We start from the raw sequence: 21192 nt of genomic DNA, 5'->3' as shown, positions 1-21192 counted from the left end.
TCCTTTCCCCTCATCTCTCTCAGTTGTAAAGATAGCCAAACTAATAGCAAGATCATTAGAACGATCGAACCAAGAGCATGTAAAATATTGATATAATGAGCATGTGTAGCCAGCAGATGTTACATTAGTATAGCCACACCTCTGTATATTTTCCAGTCAGATCGTATTCTTAGATGTTTAACGATTTCCAATTCCTGTACTTGATATTAGGTGATACTAATTTGTAATACAGTAGGACTTGAGGTTTTGCTTTTAGTTTTTAAACCTCTTTTGTGGCACTAAACAGTTATTCTGGAATGTTTAGATGTGCATGCAACTGATTGAGGGCTTTCTAGGGTGTGAAGATGAAAATGAAATCAATTGAGAACTTTCCATTTGTCTGTGTCTCTTCAACAGGCGATTGTGGTCCTCCCCCATCTGTGCATTATGCCATCCCTGAAAAGGGTGCTGATAGTGATTTATTTCCTGTTGGCACCACAGTGACGTATAAATGTGATGCTGGCAAACATTATGTGAAGATAGATGAAAAGTCGGACACCGTTTCTTGCCTTGAAGATTCTTCATGGTCACCAATTGAACAATTTTGCAAAAGTAAGTTCAGTGTTTAAGATTTAGGCACGCTCCTTCAATTGTTTTAGCATTTGTAAACGCATGTGACAATAAGGCTTTATTCTCATTGTAGGAACTTTGTACCAGATGTACATAGCTTTGGGTTTGCAATTTCCCAATAGTGATTTTTTGTCATTCACTGTTAGGAAATTGCAAACAGCTATGCACAACAGTGTGTTTTACACTGTTTGAGATTCCCAGTGACCTACCTTATTAATAATCATGAGGTAGGTCACAAATTGCGACCCACTGGGAATAGCTAAAAACACAGGGATGAAGGCCGCTAAGGACAGCAGACCACCATGTCTGTGTTTGCTTTTAAATAAAGCAACTCTTTTTTTAAAGGACACCTGTTTTTCTTAAAGGAAAACAGGATGCTTTTCAAAACCAAAAATGAAAAGTTTTCTTTTCATTTCCTAAGAGTAGGCAGTGGTCTTACGGACGATTGCCTACTCCTAAAAAATGTTTGCACCCACATTCACTTTTGCGAATGGATTACCACTAACTTGAAGTTGGTGGTAAACAGCAACTATTTTGCGACCGCATTTTGCAAAACATTCTTACATCCCCCTTGCAAGTAGGAAGGGATGCCCTTAACACACCCCTTCCTAATACTGAATCATAAACCCATTTTGTGATTCGGTAATAGGTTACAAAATTGCACAATGGGGTTTATACATACAAAAAGGCTTTATTGCATTTGCAAATGGCCCGATTCTGTGAATCGAGCCATTTGCAAGCACACACAATCTTCGTACATCTGGCCCCCAGAGACTTGCAATCACCCTCCACCTAGATCTCCCACTAACAGACAACTGACCAAGCACACATTACTTGTATTTTGGAGAGCACATTGCACGCAGGCTACTTCAGTGCATCAAGGGGGTATACTGAAGAGCACCGGTACGAAACTGACAGAACAGATCGCAAAGGCATGGCCATTTTTAGAAAGAGACAAAAGAGAAGAGCAAAGACGGGTAGAGGTCTGAAAAACCGAGTATTAAACTAAGGTACCGGGAATAGGGAAGAAAGACCGAGTAACGAGATTAGCAACTTTGATAGAAAGAAAGAAGAAATGGAGAAAGAACGTGGCATTCAGCTGCAGCACAGCTCAAGGGGAGGGGCAGGAGGGCGGTGAGTGGTCAATAAATAACAATAAAAAATGAATAATATTAAACCTGGGACACCAGCACAGGCTCTCCATACAATCCTGGCACTGCTCTCATGCTATATCTTGGTCAGCCGCTCAGACACTGCCTTGGAGTCTGTGCAGTTTCTCCAACCCGGCTGTACAACACAGCTGGTTTGGAGAAACCTAAGTCCGCATGTCAGTTTGGCCAGCCTAAGACAGCCGGGCAAACTGACCTGTGCACTGAGTGTACTCACTCCCCTCATCCTCCCACCTTCCCTCGCCCATGGCCCAACCCGTGCCTCCCTTCAAATGTTGGCTCAGCGAAAGTGAAAGTGTAGCATCCTAGAGAGGACAACAGCAAGATTTAAAGGGGTAGGATAAAGAGCGGCTTGAGGGCACTTGCTATGGTTAATGATATCAGCAGGGATTAGGAAAATGTTATTAAAATATTAAATCAGGGAGGAGGACATTATTAAAGAATGTGCCTTTTCTATATAGTAAAACTGTCTTTTTGCTAAAATGAAATATGAAAAGGAACTGATGTCAATTGCATGGCATGGTATCCAATGCTAGAAGGCATCTGGTGCCTCCCGAAACCCAAAATTACTGTCCCGAAATGCTTTTAGTGTATCTGAAGGAAAGATATGGAGGATCCTACTACTTTGTGTATTGTCTTGTTTATTAAACAGAAGCAACATCTATGCCTTCCCTGAATCTTTCAGAGGAAATATCAGTGGTGAGACATCCCCTTAAAACACAGCCCCACAAACTTCAAGGGGAAGGACGGGGGGGGGGTTAAAAAACATTTTATTTTTTTAAAGTACCTCTTTCCGTCGCCGCTGTCTTTTGCAGCTCGCTCGTCGCTCCTCTTATTTCCAGTGAATGTTGGGACACCAAAACACAGGCTCTGCAGCAATCCTGGCACTGCTTTCATGCTAAACCTACCATGAAAGTAGCATCAGGATTGGTCTGAGCGGCTTGGATTGCCACTCAGACACAACCCTAGGGTCTGTGCAGTTTCTCCAGCCCAGCTGTTCAACATAGCCGGGCTGGAGAAACCTAAGTGCGCCTGAGTTGGCCGGCCAAACACACATGCGCACTTAGGTGCACTCTCTCCTCATCCCACCTCCTGTGGCCCAGCCCCGCTCCTCCATTCACATGCTGCCGGCTGAACCAGCAGCTGAAAGATAAAACGATAATTTGAAAAGTGACACCAAAACCCTCAACGTCCTCAACCTGTCCGCAACTTTTCTCATCCAACACCTCCACAATACAGGAATCCATGGAACAACTCTTCAGTGGATCAGTTTCTTCCACACAGGCCTCACTTAGAAAGTCAGCCTAGTCCCCTACACCTCCAAACCTTCAAATTTGATCTATCATCTATCAAGGATCATCTCTCAGCCCCACGCTCTTTATTGCCTTTATTGCCCGCTCACCAACAAATTTTTTGTGCCCATGGTCTCAACATTATCTCATACGCTGATGGCAGACAGCTCATCCTCTCCCTTCCCAAGGACATCCAGAGCACCCAAACAAAGTTTATTGACAGTATGTCACTAGTTGGCCTTGTGATGAAATCCAGGTGCATTAGGCTCAACTCAGATAAGACAGAGGAAGAGACACTACACTCTGGTCCTTGGCCTGGTGGCCATTTGAAATGGGACCAAAACCACCCTCCTCTTGCCAAGCTAGGAATCTATGGATCGTGACTGACAGCCAATCTTTGATATCCAGCCATGTTAACTCATTTAGGGCCAGATGTAGGAAAAATCTGGATTGCGACTCGCAAATTGCAATTCAGACCGAGTCGCAATTTGTGAGTCGCAATCCAGAATGTTGGATGGTGTCCCTAACACCATCTGCGACTCACAAGGGGATCGAAAAGGCCCACCTCATTAATATTAATGAGGTGGGTCGCAATTTGCGACCCCCTTGCGAGTGGCGGCACTCACAGGGATGGTGGCCTGCTGGAGACAGCAGACCACCATGTCTGTGACTGCTTTTAAATAAAGCAGTTTTTTTTTTTTGTAATGCATCCCGTTTTCCTTAAAGGAAAACAAGATGCATTACAAAACTAAAAAATGAAACGTTTCCGTTTCATTTTTTCATGCCATTCACAAAGGGGAAGGGGTCCACCACCAGTGTGACACTGGTGGTAACTGGGATTGCTTTGTGACCGCGTTTGCGGTCACAAAACAATACAGCATCGTGCTGCGACTCGCAATTAGGAAGGGGAACACCCCTTCCTAATTGCGACTCGCAGTTCCGTTTGGCGAGTCAGTAACCAGGTTACCGACTCGCAAAAAGGGGATTGGGCTTCGCAATGTGCTTTTTGCACGTCGCAAACAGTGAAATTCGTTGTTTGCGACGTGCAAAATGCTTTGAACATCTAGCCCCTGCTTCCTTCTCTATTTACGCCCTCAAGGTGCTCAGAAAAATCTTCAGATGGCTTCCTCTCAACACATGATGAAGAGTCACCCAAGCACCACACCAGCAAGCTTGTCTACTGAAATGCAGCCTACTTTGGATTCTCCGCCCGTCTCATTAAAAGATTACCAAACATTCGAAATACAGTGCCTAGGCTTGCACTCAACCTTCTACCATGTACCCACACATCCACACATCTCAAACACATCCGCAAGCGCACACTGCTTGAACTATTCACTCATACAGACAAAGCACTGCAAAACCTAAGTTCCACTGTCGACACAAATATGATATAGGTGTCGTCAAAGAATAAATGTACTTTTCTAGAGGGGATGTTTTCTAACAGAGGTGCTGTTTAAAGGAGAAATTGTAATTTAGAAGAGAAGGTATGATGTAGTGGAAGCATGTAGAAGCGGAGCAATGTGATCTAGTGAAAGGAGGTTGTGTGGAAGGGTGGTGGTCTAGTGAAGGGGGTGTGGTCTAATGCGCACAGTGTAATCTGGAAAGAAGGTGTGTTCTACCAGAGTAAGTGTCTTATAATCAGCTGGTATTGTCTAGTGGAGGGGATGTATTAACAGAAGGCTTTACAAAGTGTTTTATATCCTATCCGCTAGATTCTTACTAGACTGAATTTAACATAGCCAGCGCCGCCAGGATCAATCTTACTTTTTAATCTACTCTACAGGCTCTATGGAGTCATACTTGGTTGATAAGGTTCCTCCACTCACTGCCTACGACTGTAGTTTCTGACTAAAACACTCCATACACGCCGGGACCACAGCCAAACTCCAAAATCGCCTGCAACGCATTCAAAACGCCTCGGCCCGCCTCATCCTCGACATACCCCGCAGCAGCCACATCTCCGCACACCTGAGACACCTGCACTGGCTCCCAGTCAGCAAAAGGATCACCTTCCGACTTCTCACCAACGCACACAAAGCCCTCCACGACAAGGGACCGGAATACCTCAACAGACGCCTCAGCTTCTACGTCCCCACCCGCCTCCTCCGCTCCTCTGGCCTCGCACTCGCTGCTGTCCCTCGCATCCGCCGCTCCACGGCGGGTGGGAGATCTTTCTCCTTCCTGGCGGCCAAGACCTGGAACTCCCTCCCCACCAGCCTCAGGACCACCCAGGACCACTCCGCTTTCCGGAGACTCCTAAAGACCTGGCTGTTCGAGCAGCGATAACCCCCCCCTTTTTCCCCTAGCGCCTTGAGACCCGCACGGGTGAGTAGCGCGCTTTATAAATGTTAATGATACATTGACTGTAGCTTAACTAGTATGCCAGCTGAATCCCCTTGTGTCTCACAACATATGTTGCAAAGCTGTTTGTAGTGCTCTAGAGAACCATTCAACAAATAAACAAACAAGCATTTTCTAGTGAAGTAGGTTATTTCCAAGAATTGGTGTGATGTGTGGGGAAAAGACTCAGTATAATGGAAGAAGTGAGTAGTAATGCAGAAGATGTGCTGTAGTTGATGTTTCTGTGTGAAATATGTTTTTTTTCCTTTTGTAGTACAAAGCTGTGGTATGCCAACCAGATTTGAGTATGGCGAACTATTGGAGGAATACCTCACAGCAGAAATCTTTCCAGTTGGCAGCACCGTGATGTACAAATGTCGCCCTGGTTATGTGTTGAAATATAGAGGCATTAAGCCCGTTTTACAATGCCTTCCATCCTTACAGTGGTCTAAAAGACTAGAGTTTTGTCATCGTGAGTATTTTAATGCTTCATTCACTTCTTTTGCTCGGCATGATCTCTTCCTTGATTAACCCATCAATTAACTACCTGAGATTAATAGAGAGCATGTTTTGTGCATACATGATCATGCTTAAAAGTTAGATCTGAGAAAAGGGGGTATCTGTGATGGCGGCACAGCTTTCCTGTGGGGTAATTTTCAATTCTACTTAATATTTTAGCTTTTCATAGGCTCAGCCTAGGTTAGTTGCAGACTGGCCTTTAAGGAAACCTCAGGTATGGGACTATTTCTGAGAGACTGATAAGGCTGAGGGAAGGACAGACACATAATAAGGTTTCCTGACATATACCTCAAGGTGCCACTGCTCAGATGGCCTTCTTTGCTCCCAGGTGTGCCAGGACACTTTGAGGTCCCTCTCAACACTTTACCATATTCACACTATTAACAGCCAGATGTATATAAACAACCTTTGTCTGTCCTTATCAAAGAGACCGTGTGGGAAAAATGTTCTTATATAGCACCCCTACCTCAGGAGAAAATGTGTATGCTAGCCAAATATGGATACTGTTGCAATCCATGTTTTGGCCTAACGTTTAAAGTGCTTGTAGGTGTACTGGTTTGTCTCATAACCACAATCACACCCCGCTCTCCTTTTCTTCTATAACATCATATGCAGGATATGCAAGCCAACTGGACAAATAACACAAAGCACATTGTGATTCTACTCTTTGCCTCTGTAAGCTATTCTGGTTCTGTAGGTTGCATGCCACAATGGCACAGTTTTCTTCTCATCTAATTCTTTATTTTTACTTCCAGGGAGAGATTGTGGAAATCCAGGGGAACCAGAAAATGGGGTAGTTAATGTGCCTGCTGGAGAGTCAGATGATCCTGATACCAAATTTGGTTCAGTAGTGACCTTCAGTTGTCTTAAAGGGTGAGTAGTAAATTCAATAAACACTTGCTGGTGGGCTTTGATTGCTGCTGCTGGAACTGGTATTTCCAGTATAAGAAGTTGTGTACCATGTGGCACTGTTTACTGGCCACTTGAAACAGTGTGATTTCATGCCTGGTCCTACTCCATTTCTTCCGATGACTACATTTCCAATGATCATTTCAGTAATTGTGGACTACCTCAATAATTTCCAGTTTATTCTCCTCCATTACTGCCCTTTCCAATTTCCTCATGATTGCGTTCAATTTCTTCCCCAAAAATAATATACAATGTCTCATTCCAGAGCTTGTTTAGATTTCATAATCAGCATCATTCCAAAGTTTTCTCTTTCTTACATTGTGTTGGTGCTTTAAATCATACCATCGGACATCTTTAAGGTGATTACTGTCCTTTCAACCACCGTTGCACAACCAGCTTCCTTCCTGAATTTTTCTTGTACACCCAGTGTTTTATGTATAGCTCCAAACTTTGATGTCATATCTGCGGACTACAAAAGACACAGCTGTGTCACAATAGAAGTATGTTTTCATAATACCCTTTGCATAGTGTACCGATACTCTCTGATCTTCAGGATACCTCACTTTGAGGCAGCAATTGCCTACAACGATTAAAACATTCTTTTTTTGCATAACCATCCATTTCAGCATATAGCCCCGTTACATTTGAACGGTACCCACATACTGATCTAGGCTCTTTCTTTCATCTCAAAGGTAATGATTAAAAAAAGCCATGCCTATCCTCCTTCTCCAATGTACACTGGAGCTTATGTACTTCAAGCGGGAGAGCGGAGACTTTTACGGCGCCATCTCAAGAGAGATGCGAGTGAGGCCTCAGGACAGCTTAATTTATTTATTTTATATTTTATATAGAAGGTTGCAAAGTGCTTCTAACCACCCGTTGGTGGCACCAGATGGATTTGAATACAGGATGATATGGAAACTGGTACGAGGGAGGAATGTGCTATGCAAACCCTGGTGATGTATAGTAAGTTGTATATCAAGTAAGGATAGGGTAAACCGAGGATTCCCGAACACATATGTCCCTTAAGATGAGAAAACGTTAAATGATGCAAAGTATGTAGAACCTGAAATACTGCATGCTGGCTTTTGGCGTCTGACCAGCTTGGGCATCAAAATTAATTCTCCAGACAGACTGAATTGAAGTGAGTTAACGAAATGACGGTGAAATATGTAAGACTTTAAGGCCCATATTTATACTTTTTTTTTCCCCGCATTTGCGTCATTTTTTGATGCAAAAGCGGAGCAAACAGAAAATATAATTGTAGTTTCTAAGTTTTTCCAGAACTTGCAGTAATTGCCTTTCATTCTCAGCTGTGGAGGTAAACAACACTACAGGTAGGAGCCATGTACTTGCAAAGTTGAGGCAGCATACATTCTTCTGTCTGGTTGAGCAGACAATACAGAGCCTGCTGGGAGGACGGATTATCGTTTATGGATATCTAAAGGACACCAGTTGTCAGCAAAGAAAGCTTTATAAGGTCCCCCATCTGCCTTTCGTGTGATGATGTGGCTGTAATCTGAGCAGAAGGTTTCTCATTTGAACATGTGCATAACATACGTCTATTGGTGACAGAATCCTTTACTGAAACGATACAAAAATTGCTACCTCAGGTAAAACTTTATGCTGTAAATCTAGTCTTTAGAGATGCTGTGGTCTGACTATTTATAAAGCGTTATCAAAGTACCATTGAATCTGCCTTTGTATGCTTAGTGTGCTCAGCTTTGGCAGCTCAGAAGGAAACACCTGGCTGTTTATCGAAAGCAGCATAAACCAAAAAAGACTAAACCGTCATCTGTTTATTGAGTAATTATAGTTAGAGCTAGCCAAAGCACCAGCTTTGCTCATTAATCTTAACTAGTCTGCTGCTGCTTAAGCCCATATGTTGGGTGAGGTATAATAACCAGTGTTATTGATTTGTTTTGTGCTTGGTACAAATATAGGGGGCAACATTAGGAATTCTAGCATTCCAGCAGGCAAATGCTCAGTATTATTGCACCTTAACTCTGCTAACCATGTCCTACTACAATCATTATCTTGTATACAAGACATCTCAGACACTGGTCAACTCAATGATGGTGTCGCTGACACCATCTGTCACTCGCAAGGGGGTCGCAAAGGCCCACCTCATTAATAAAGTGGGTTGCAAACCAGGTTACCGACTCGCAAAACGGGAATTGGGCATCGCGATGTGGGTTTTGCACGTCGCAAACAGTGAAATTTGCTGTTTGCGACGTGAAAAACCTTTCCTACATCTGGCCCTTAGTCTGTTTGCCCATTACTCTGAGGTTGATAAATGATAAGACAGATGAACTTCCATATCTAATCCTTTACCCAGAGCAGATCAAAATTGGAAGGTGAATTGAGACCATCTGTCAGTATTCAGAAGTTGTTGAGTATCATGTATTCAATGTGTTGTATAAAAATCTCATGTCAATTCTTTAGAGGATTTTAACTCTGGTAAAGATATGAAATTACTCAGCTTGCTCCTGTGACCCACCAGCACCCTAATTTCAGTCCCTCTTGACTTTGGGTAATTCTACAATAAAATACATTGATGCTCTAAGCCGACGACTAGGTGGAATAGGTAACGGTGTTGTGAAATTATTACCATGTTAGCATGGTGATGCTACAAAAGTATTGACATCTAACAACTTGATACTTTTCACACCCCATTAAAAGATAACAAGTTTTGCTGGTGCAATAACCACATACGATGTGTTTGTATGGTGCACTACAAATATACTAATGTGGAGGCTGATGATTTTTGAAAGTGGTGCTGCGTAAATGTTGGGCATGACTTTTATGTAGTGAGCGAAGCGGGCAAGCTTAATGGACAAAAGTGGGGTCCATGTTGGGTCCTCTTCCCAGGAAAAAAATGAAAAAAGATTGGCAGAAGCTGATCGGCTGCTACTTATAAGCAATAATGAAAGCTCAGCGTAGCTAATGACTGCCAACCTCCACCTCCCTAAAGTGCAGCTTAGGCGTTGTCAGTGCCCCACACAGGAGTAGTAAGCACTATATAAATGTTACAGTACAGTACACTACTTCTACAACCAGCACTGATTGGAGACCATATAAGCGGCCGTAGGCAAAGAGGGATTTATGATAATAATCAACCCACACACCCTCACGCTCTCTCTTTCATAAAAGGTTCCCAGTCACTCACTCCCTAAGGCATCCATCCATACTTCTACCCGCACACACATCCCTTATCGATCAAGTCACTCATCTACCTAGCCACTCACTGTTAACTCACTCACCTACTACCATACTCACCCATTTACTCACTCAATTGAAGATTAATTTGCAAGTTCACTCTCTTATTCACTCACACATAACTCAGATAGTCAATATTCCATCTAAGGAGTAACTCAGTTGATCACGCACACTTGTCACTCATTCAGTCACTCATTGAGGGCTGGCTGCAAACAACGAGCAATAGCTCTGTTGGATGTAGACACAAATATTATGTAAAACGTTTGAGTCTTTTTTTTCCCAAATCCATATAGAGAACACGATTATTTTAAAACAACCTGTTCTAGGTCACTCGGTTTAGAATTACAAAGGTATTCAGTTCTTTTCTGAGATCTGAAGTCATTAAATTAATCTGGCATTCACATTAGACAGTGCTTTAAATGGAAAAATAGAAGTGCAGGTACTCTGTACCAGAGTACCTGCTTGTTTCTGAGAAGTGCCGGTACTCTCCAATTAAAAGTATTACGTTTTTCTTGAGATGTGCCGGTACTCTCCCTCTTGAAATAAAAAAGTGCCGGTACTCAGTACCGGAGAGTACCGGCCCATTTAAAGCACTGACATTAGAAATATTAGCATAACCTCAGCTGCACACTTGCCTCCGTATTTAGATGGCTGTCATTAAATGTTAATAAGTGGCTGTAACGCAGATTCCCTTTTATAGCTGCGATCGTAGGATTTAGTGCTAGATCTCAGGGCACAGCGCCTTTGATTAATGGCACTGGGCTGGCTGCATGTTCTTTGCTGTTGATTCCTCCTGTGAGAGTGGGCTGTGTTGTCGTTATTGACGCTCTGGCGCTGCAAAAGGCATGGACTCACTTCACCTGTTTCTACTTTGCAGACATCAAGGTGAAGCCTTGAGTACATGAAACAAATAAAAAAACAAGTGAAAGGTGCCACTGGGCCGAGAAGGCTACGAGGATACAGCACTTTGGAGAATAATTATGCTCAGGTCTCTTTGTGGACTAGCCACATTAAAATATATATCAGACAAACAAAATTGCTATTTATTAATGCCCATTAAACTGGCCACAGCTTTGTCATCTATGGCCATTGTAAGTTTTAATATTCGCTCTGTTCTCTCTTGTCGGTGTGTCCACTTTTCATTCCAGTTGCAATCAGGTATTATTAACACCAAGGGTCTGTTCACAGGAACGCAACTCCTTAAATTGTGGCAACTTGTTGATTCCAGTTGGTGGCCCCTGCCAGCTCTTTTCTTTACAAGCGAGGTCCTGGCACCGGGGGCTTTCTGGTTCCAAGATCACTGTGCGAAACATGTTGCCAACAATGGGACACCAAGGAGTAAAATGCAAGCTGGTGACAGGAGCCCTGGATAACATGCTCCATAAAGCATGTTAATTACACCTTCTTTTTAAAGTAGTGCTAAATGCCAAACTTATTTTAATTCTAGGCACTGTAAACCGCAGATGCTATCACTTTCTAATTTATATGACTTGGTGTAACCATCTACAGAAAGGGGTGCAGAGTGGTGAATATTGATGAAAGTACCTGCCTTGGTACATTATTTGCTGCTGAGTTGCACCCCAGACATCATGTATCATAGATGCATCGGGCCAGTTGTGAGTTTTCACTCTACCATAGGTTGCATGACTGACAGCGGATCAGGCCCGAGGTTACACAGCATCAATCACTGCAGCAGTGCATAGGACACAGTGACACTAGAAGGATCTCCCCAACCCTTGCTGTTACTTCATGTTAGCGCCTATAACTGTGTTGGCACGATAGCAGAGCAAGGTGTGCACAGATCGTGCTGCTGTTCAAGGTATTTGTGCAAGATTAACATACCTTTCAAGATTTTGACTTTGATAGTTCTAAGCCAGCAGTGTCCATGTCACGCTGGGGAACCGTGCAGTTAGCACCATCACACCAGGGAAAGCTTAGTAACTTGCACCCTATGGGCAGAGTACTTGTAATGTTAAGTCACAGTGGATAGGTCTTGGCAGTGCCCTGGGAGAGATCTCCCATGACTTGGACACAGCAGCAGTGAGTGGAACTGAGCCCTGTCGTTCTATGCCTTCTTAGTGGAGGTCGTTCAACGCCGTTTTATATCACCCGTACCGTGGGACTGTATTGTGTGTGATATGCATTTATATACGTTGACGAAAGCTGTGCACACCGAGCTACATCACTGCTTATTATGTGTGATATGCTGCACTTTACTTATCCATACCAAAATATCAATGTACAATGGGGATCAATATGTCTACTTTGCATCTCAATGAGAATATCAATTAATCACTGAACAGAATTTCTTCCTTTCAACCTTATTATTTATTAATGTTTGTCTCTCTTTGTCTCTCTTTGCTGTATCAAACTCATTTCTTAATCACATATATATACAAAACGCCTACACATACACATACATTTATAAACATCTCATTACTTAATACATGATGTTGAACATACACCCATTGGTGCTCAATGTTTTAAAATTCTTTTACATTAACAGCTTCCAACACAGTTTTGAAATATAAGCTGCTAAAGCCTTTATCGGGCTTCCAAATGAGGTAGTGATGATCAATACCACACTGTCTAGGTTCTTGTTCCTGTTGATTATTTGCGGTATAATCCCATTATCATCCTTTCATGATTCAAAAATTCAAAACACTCCTCAAAGAAATAGTCAACACTTTTCGGCCTTACAAGTTATGGACTCCTCAGAAGGAATACTTTTACCTTTATTTCAAGATCTCTATGTTCTTATTAGCCAGACCTCTCTCAGCTGGAAGAATTTCTTTCAGCTCACACCGTTACCTCGGTTCTTGTGCCATTGGCTCTTTTCAATTATTTCCTCCAGCCTTCAATATAATGGGACCGCTGTCTCCCCGTGTGCGATACAACCCGTCTTTTTGCCTTTGTTTAACTAGCCAATTTACTTATCTAGCACTTGCTGTAGCGGACCCGTGCACATAAGGAATGTCATTCATGTTCACAACTACTGATGTACTTAACAATAGCTTGGTAGGATTAATGCTGATCGCGGGAAGGATGGCTCTTTGAGCTAAATGTTTGCTGCTGACAAAATGGTGAAAAGACGTCATAAGTTCAAATTGTGCCAAGACTGACTGCCTTCAATACTTTTGAGGCCAGTAAATTGAGTACCCTACATTGGTGTAGTGTTAATAGTGCCAATTATTTGCGCTGCTTGAAACTAACATAAGTAAGGCATGATAACCACTCATAATATTGATGGACTGGTAACGCAGCAGTCTTGCTTCCTGAGGGCGCATTCCTTGTGTATAGCTGCAAGCAGCCTGGATTGTGTCAGTAGGTGCGGGGAAGACTAAAACTAAAGATGACTTACTTTCTGCCAGTCGCCACCTGCATACTCTTTTCTTCCTGTCCCAGAAGTCCATGTGGGTGCACATGCTGCCAGACTCACCTAGGCCAATCCAGAAACTGCTGTCATGCTGGTAATAGTATTACCCAGCATGAGAGAAGCACCAGGATTAGTAAGAGCAGCATGGTTTGCACTCACAAAGGGATGGGGAGCCAGTGCCTGTTCTCCTCATGGCTGTGCAACACATCTCGTGTTAAAGGCTGCTAAGTGCGCACGTTGGCTTGGTGGTCCTAAGACAGCCGACGCAACCAACATGCGCACTTATCAGTGCCACCACTTCTCATCCCTGCTGCATTTCCCCACTCTAAGACAGCCAGTCAGCTCCGTTGGCAGCCTGCAGGGTGAAAAGTAAAATGATAATATATGTTTTTATTATTATTTTATTTTTCATGTTTGGATTTGCTGGCTCTCAGCAGTGGGGCGACACTCCTCCACTGTAATGGAGGAGAAGCCACTGGTGTGTGTAAAATGTTAATGGTTTAACCAAATTAGATGGGAAAGTAATTCAGAGGTTGTTTTTTTTCTGTGCTAGCAGCATCCTTCTTAACTCAAAATATATGGCTGTTATGCAAGGTCGTTGCAGCTGTGGAAGTCTTGTGACTTCGGCCAATGCTTCGAAGATGAGCATGCTCTGAGAATATTTTCGAGCATGCTCAGAAAGCATCCTTTGGTACTAAGAACACCTTATGATTCTAAGCTATTTGTGATTTCAATGCAAATACAGTTTTAACATTGGAACAGAGAAGGTAACCATAGGTTATTTTTTGTGGTTTGAACTGGACTATGACCCTGTGTGGTCTCTAGCTGGCAGAGGTATGCACCCTGTTCAAGCAGGAACCACAATCCGAGTCAGGGTAAGGGAGATACACAATAAATTAGCCAGTGCTCACTCTCTGCTAGCTTGGCACAGATCAGGCAGGAATAGCTCAAGAGGCAATGTGTAAAGTATTGGTGTAACATTTGAAACAGTGAAAATGCCCCACAAGAATAATCCATACCAGGTTAGAAACACAGAGCTTAATTTAATGACCAAAACAAGACCAAAATGACAAAAATCCAATCATTGGATGCTGAGATATGCAAATTTAAATATTTTGCATAAAACAGTACATAAAAGTGCAACATGACAACTTTGTTTATCTGGTTGTGCCAGACCGGGGCAAAGTAAAGAGTTCAGGCTGACCGCAATAAATCGTTGGCCAAGTACATGGACCCTCATAGATCTGCTAAACACTGTACCTTAAATCGTGGTGCCCTGTTTGTGCGGTGTTGCTATGCAAGGCTTTGCTACATTTCCTCTGAGAGTGAAGAGGGGAGAGCACCTTAGGCCCAATTCCAAGGATCCAGAACTGGGGTGGTTCCACTTGGCAGGGTAGGCTCACAGATGGCAGAGTGCAGGAGGAGGTTGGTTGGAAGTCTTTTGTGTCTCTGAGACTTCAGAAAACAGGATACCAGTCAGCTGGCCCTTGGAGTCACTCTGAGTTCTTGGTTGTAGAGATGCAGGTCCAGTCCTTCTCATTCCCAGGCAAGAGGACAGCAGTCACAGGTCAGCACAGCAAAGCAGGAGTTAAGCAAAGTAGCGGTCCAGAAGAGTGGCAGTCCTTTCAGCAGCACAGCAGTTCTTATTGGCAGAGTATCCACAGGTCCAGAAGTGTACTGAAGAGGTGGTGTCTGAGATCCAGTATTTATGCTTTGGTGCCCTGCCTCTGGAAGTTGGTAGAAGTGTCTAGAGGTGTATCGGTAAAGCGTACAGATGCCCTGCCTCCCCTGTCTTGGCTCCAAGCTGGCTGAAGTGACAATGCAGAGACGTTAAGCCCTATTGTGTGAGGACAAGAAAAACCTATTGAGGTGTAAGTAAGGCAGTGCTAAGCTCTGCCTCCCCATCAAGCAAGTTAATGGCCCATTAAGCCCCATCAAGTCACACCTAACCTTCCATTGTCTGTGGTTGTCTAGAAGGAATTCATAAGGGCCAGCTGTCACATACCCCAGACCTGTATTTGAGAAAGGCAGCAGACACACAGGACTAAGAGCAGAAAAATGCAAACTTTCTAGAAGTGGCATTTTTAAAACTGTAATCATAAACCCAACTTAACCTTTAAAGAGGATTTATTCTTACAAGTCCATAGGTACCAAACACAACAGTCTCACTCTTTCTCAATCAGGAATTACACCTAATAAAGGTATTAAGTTATCCTATGAGAGAGTTAGGCCTCACAGTAGCGAGAACGAATTTGGGAGTTGTTTACTACTAGGACATATAAAAGTCAAATGTATATGTCCTGCCTTTTACGTACACCCTACACTGCCCTATGGGATACCTAGGGCCTAACTTAGGGGTCTCATATGTGTAATAAAAGGGGAGTTTAAGGTTTGGCAAGAGGTTTTGAATTCCAAGTCAACATGGCAGTGAAACTGCATGTAGAGGCTCTGCAGTGACAGGCATGAGATGTGTAAAGGGCTAGCTAAGTGGGTGGCACTAGTAGCATTTAATTTACAGGCCCTGGGCACATATAGTGCACTTTACTAGGGGTTTAGAAGTAAATTAAATATACCAACTGTGGATACACCAATCTTATCATGTTTAGAGTATAGTGCCAAGAATCCTAAAGCCAACAAACACGAATATAGCAAAAAGTGGAGTGAAAAAGGCAAAAGGTCTGGAGATGACCATGCAGAAAGGGCCAGATCCAACAACACCTGTTTCCACTAGTGAGAGCCTTGTTAGTCAAGAAGAAAATATACATTAAAGGAACTGCACAGGTGATAGCGGTGGCTACACATAATTTCTGGTTCGTTCAGATCTGAAGGTGTGGTCGTTGTAACTGAATCTGAACCAAGGATGTACATGGATCTATTCACCCTTAGTTAGAAGTAGTGTTTAAGTGTGCTGTCAAAGCTTTTACAAGCCCAAAGACAGATCGGAGGATGGAATGAGGATGCTTATGTTGAAAAGAAGCCAAAGAAATGCACAAAATTCTCCGGCCAGCACTTGCATAACACACACCCGATAAGCAACACTTATGACCTCAAAATACTTATACAAATAAAATAACAACACCTAAAAGCTCAACTTAAAACCACATAATCAAAACATTGATGCTACATTCATAGCCGTCCTTTTAACGTGGCAAGGGTAAATGACATGTAATGTTAGCTGTATGATGAATTACTACATTTGTAATTGTAACTGTTTCATTTAGAGTTGACATGCTTTTATGAATTCCTTTTCAGAACAAGGACCTGAAAAAGGTTTTCTAGACCCTTGGACATTGAGAAGTTAGTCAATATGTCAACCTTAGATGGAAAATCCAATGGACTGCAGCTACCCTGAGCATTACTTGAGTGAAGTGTATTTTAGGTAACAATCAGCCCTGTGAGAGTTCACAGGCATAGTTAGTGGAACCAAAACCCTCATTCCCAATTGATGGGCCCACAGAAGAACACTAGGTAACCAAGAATATATTTTTAAGATTTATTAAAATCAAAATTCTATCTATTCTATTGTAAGAAATGGGGTCTTTGGTTGGCAGTCAGGTTGCCCCCTGTCCCAGCAATGACCATCTGTCCAAACAGGGCAAAGGAGAAAAACACCCGGTTAAACCCCGCTTACCCCCTGGGTTGCCTTTAACAAGCAGAAAGGCTTAACCCAGAGACAATGTGTAAAGTATTTGTGCTAACACACAGTAATACAGTGAAAACACTACAAAAGTACTTAATACCAGGTTATAAAAATAGTCAATATTTATCTGAGCAAAACAAGACCAAAACGACAAAAACCCAAAAAGCACAAGCAAAGTTATGAACCTTCAAAAGATGAAGCTTCAATTTAGTGCTTAGAAACACAAATGCTTTGAAATGGTGGTATCACAGCGTCGTGACAGAGTTGTTCTCAACAATCGAGGCTGCTGCGGCATAGGGCCTGCAGGGTCGTCACACTCCAGTGAGGACCACGGCTTCAGTTGCAGGCGGCGTCACAGGATCTGGCAGCGGCACCAGTCCTGAGTCGTCTGAAGTCGTTGCCCTTGGGTCTTCTTTATTTTCCATCATCTTCTCCTTTCAAGGGTGCAGGGACTGGATAGGGCACCACTTGGCAGGGCAGGAGTCTCAGCAGAGATTCCAGGTACTGGCAGAGGAAGTCTTTATGGCCTTTAGACTTAGAACATGGAGCAAGCTCAGTCCAAGCCCTTGGCGATATCTCTCAAGCAGGAATATACCACAGAGTCCAGTCTTTGTCCCATTTCTCAGGCAGAAACAACAACTGCAGGATAGCCCAACAAAGCACAGTCACAGGCAGGAACAGCACTTCTCCTTCAGCTCTTCTCCTGGCAGAGGTTCCTCTTGAATCCTTGAAGTGATCTGAAAATCTGGGGTTTTGGGTCCAATACTTATACCCCTTTCTGCCTTTGAAGTTGCCCAACTTCAAAGAAAAGTCTCTGTTGTTCACATGATCCTCCCTTGCCCATGACCGGCTCCAGACGCACACCAGGGAGTTTGGAGCCTGTATTGTGTGAGGGCAGGCACAGCCCTTTCAGGTGTTAGTGCCCACTTCTCCCTTTACTCTAGCCCAGATGGCCCATCAGTATATGCAGGCTACACTCCAGCTCCCTTTGTGTCACTGTCTAGAGGAGATGCACAAACAGCCCAACTGTCAGTCTGACCCAGACAAGGGATCCACAAGCAAGCAGTCACAGGATGGTTTAAGGAAGAAAATGCCCACTTTCTAAAAGTGGCATTTTCAAACTAACAATCTAAAAACCAACATCACTAAAAAATGTATTCTTAAATTGTGAGTTCAGAGATCCCAAACTCCATATTTCTATCTGTTCTCAAAGGGAAACTGCATTTTAAGGACATTTAAATGCAGCCCCCATGTTAACCTATGAGAAGGATAGTCCTTGCAACAGCGAAAACCGAATTTGACAGTATTTCACTGTCAGGACATGCAAAAACACACAAGCACATGTCCTACCTTTAACATACACTGCACCCTGCCTATGGGGCTACTTAGGGCCTACCTCAGGGGTGCCTTGCATGTATTAAAAGGGAAGGTTTGGGCCTGGGAAGTGGGTACACTTGCCAAGTCGAATTGGCAGTTTAAAAACTGTACACACAGACACTGCAGTGTGCAGGTCTGAGCCATGTTTACATAGCTACTTATGTGGGTGGCACATCTGTGCTGCAGGTCCACCAGCAGCATTTGATTTACATGCCCGCCCTAGGCACCTCTAGTGCACTTTACCAAGGACTTACTAGTAAATCAAAAATGCCAATCATGGAAAAGCCAAATACACATACAATTTCACATAGGGAGCACTTGCACTTTAGCACTAGTCAGCAGTGGTAAAGTGCCCAGAGTAACAAAAACAACATAAACAGAGTCCAGCACATAGCAACAACCTGGGAAGTAGAGGCAAAGAAGTTAGGGGAGACCACGCAAAGGATGCCAGGTCTAACATCTGTGAAAAGTAACTATCATAAAAATAAACAAGATAGTGCCAGTGATACTTATCAGAAGACTGGATACTTAAAAAGGTGGTAACATTATGATGATACCAGGAAGCTTCTTTATATCAATATCTCCAATACTGTCTTCCTCCATGCCAACTAAGCTAACCCTAGATCCAGAAAAGGGCTCATTTGAGTTCAGTAGATGGTTCACACCTGCATACCTTTCCTGAAAAAATAAAAATGTTCAGCAAAGAAACAGCAAGGAATGATTATTACAACTCTGTATGACCCTCAGTCTTTAATCCCTGCTACCTACAAAGTTCCTCTCTAATTTATAGCTCTCTGTTCTGGTTTGTATATTGTGTATAAGAACTATTGAAGTTGTCCAAAATAAATAATTAGTAGTGAAGCCCTTGCAATATGTGAAAAGCCAAGATATCAATTTCTATGAAGCCTTGTTCATTATTTAAAAGCAATTAATGGAAAAGTGATGCAAACCATACAGAAAAACAGGAATATATTTAGGCCCTTTGAATTACCATGCTGTAATGAATGCATCAATAAATGTGCATCTATAGCTGTCGTATAGGCTAAATAAACCAGCACATATAATTTAGACACGCCTTGGCAAAACCAATCGGTTTCGCCTTCCCTTCCTATGTGCTTTGCCAAAGGTGTGCTGCATCGGCAGAAAGGAAAAAAATAAAATAGAATAGATGAAGTAAATCTGCATGTGTCATGCCACTGCTGGTGGCTGACACAGTCCATATGAGTTCATGAGTGCTGATGTATGTGCATGCCTGTGTCACCAAACATGCACATGCCTATTGAATGAGATGCACACCATTTTTTTTTTTTTTTAAATTTAACCGTCCCAAGATGGCAGAAACCACTTGGAGCTATAAATAAATAAAAAATACTTGTGCAAAAGTCGTATGTTTTGGTTCTTAAATTTAACAGCCCATCAGCAAATAGCAGCTGCCAGGCCCTTTGAAAAAATAGAAAAACAAAATGATTTTAAGGACCGAGCGGAGAGGATGTGCAGTGGAAGAACAGGTGGCAAGAAGCACCTGCATGTGGGTCGGGTGAATAGTTGAATAGCTTGAGGCCAAGGAGGTGGGACAGAGGGTGTAAATGAAAAAAACACTTAAAAGTCACAGGAGGAGGGAGCAGCAGGGAGTGCATGGGGTGGAAAGAAGCAGCACACAAGGGGGAGAGCAAGTGAAGAAGAAATAGACAAGCTGGTGGGGAAGAGGGAGAAACATGGAGCATAGAGGTGATGGGTTTTTTAAAGGGAGAGCAGCACTCAAGCAAGAGAACAAGAAATCACATACACTCTTGGAGTGCTTAAATATAAAGAAAAAGTATCTCCCTGAATCCGGGCCATTAATGGATACAAATCAATTAGTCCGAAGGATGGTACAGAAGGTATTCTCCAGTGGTGGGGCAAACACAAGAAAAGGAAGGAAAGCCATCAAATAAGGAGTAAGCAAATGAGTGACTATAAAGCCAACCAATGGCAAGCAATAGGCTGCCTATAAGCCCACTGTAAGTTTTTGGTATGGTCCATGTTGGTTTTGACCCTTTTTTGCAAGGTTATCCTTGAACTTTTTACCTTCTTCCTCCTATTTTTTCTGACTTAGTTTGGTTGGCCTTAGGGCTTTGGGCACTTTACCATTTTTGACCAGTGCCAAAGTGCAAGTGTTCCCTGTCTAAATTGTATTAGTAATTGGTATATTTAATTTACTACTAAGTTCATAATAAAGTGCACAATGTGTGCCCAGGGCCTGTGAATCAAATGCTACTAATGGAATTGCAGCACTGATTCTGCCACCCACATGAGTAGCTCTGTAAATATGTCTCAGACCTGCCACTGCAGTGTCAGTGTGGGCAGTTTTAAACGGCCATTTCGACCTGACCAGTGCACCCACTAGCCAGGCCCAAACCTTTCCTTTTACTACATGTAAGTCACCCCTATGGTAAGCCCAAGGCAGCCCTATAGGCAGGGTGCAGTGTATTTAAAAGGTAGGACATGTACTGGTGTGGTTTATATGTCCTGATAGGGAAATACTGCTCAATGTGTTTTTCACTATTGCAAGGACTATCTTTCCCATTGAATGAGGGTTACCTTGTAATATCTTTTAAGTGTAATTTCCCACTGAAAGCAGATAGAGTTAGGTTTTGAACTGTGAGTTTGAAAATGCCACTTTTAGAAAGTGGGCATTTTCTTGTTTAACCATTTTGTTCCTCTGCCTGGCTGTGGGATACACGTTTGGGTGAGGATGAC

At 42.9% G+C, this 21192-nt stretch overlaps 1 protein-coding gene across 1 annotated transcript in view; it reads left to right on the top strand.

Annotated features, from left to right (window-relative positions):
* Positions 1-21192, top strand: part of LOC138299901 (C4b-binding protein alpha chain-like) — a 552670-nt gene that overhangs the window by 58743 nt on the left and 472735 nt on the right. The window contains exons 2-4 of the mRNA XM_069238606.1: positions 397-591; positions 5688-5885; positions 6688-6805. Coding sequence (XP_069094707.1) covers positions 397-591; positions 5688-5885; positions 6688-6805 — 511 coding nt within the window. The remainder of the gene's footprint in view (positions 1-396; positions 592-5687; positions 5886-6687; positions 6806-21192) is intronic.

The sequence above is a fragment of the Pleurodeles waltl genome, chromosome 6, assembly GCF_031143425.1.
Source record: "Pleurodeles waltl isolate 20211129_DDA chromosome 6, aPleWal1.hap1.20221129, whole genome shotgun sequence".
NCBI classification, from domain to species: domain Eukaryota; kingdom Metazoa; phylum Chordata; class Amphibia; order Caudata; family Salamandridae; genus Pleurodeles; species Pleurodeles waltl.
This window is presented reverse-complemented; position numbering and strand designations above follow the sequence as displayed.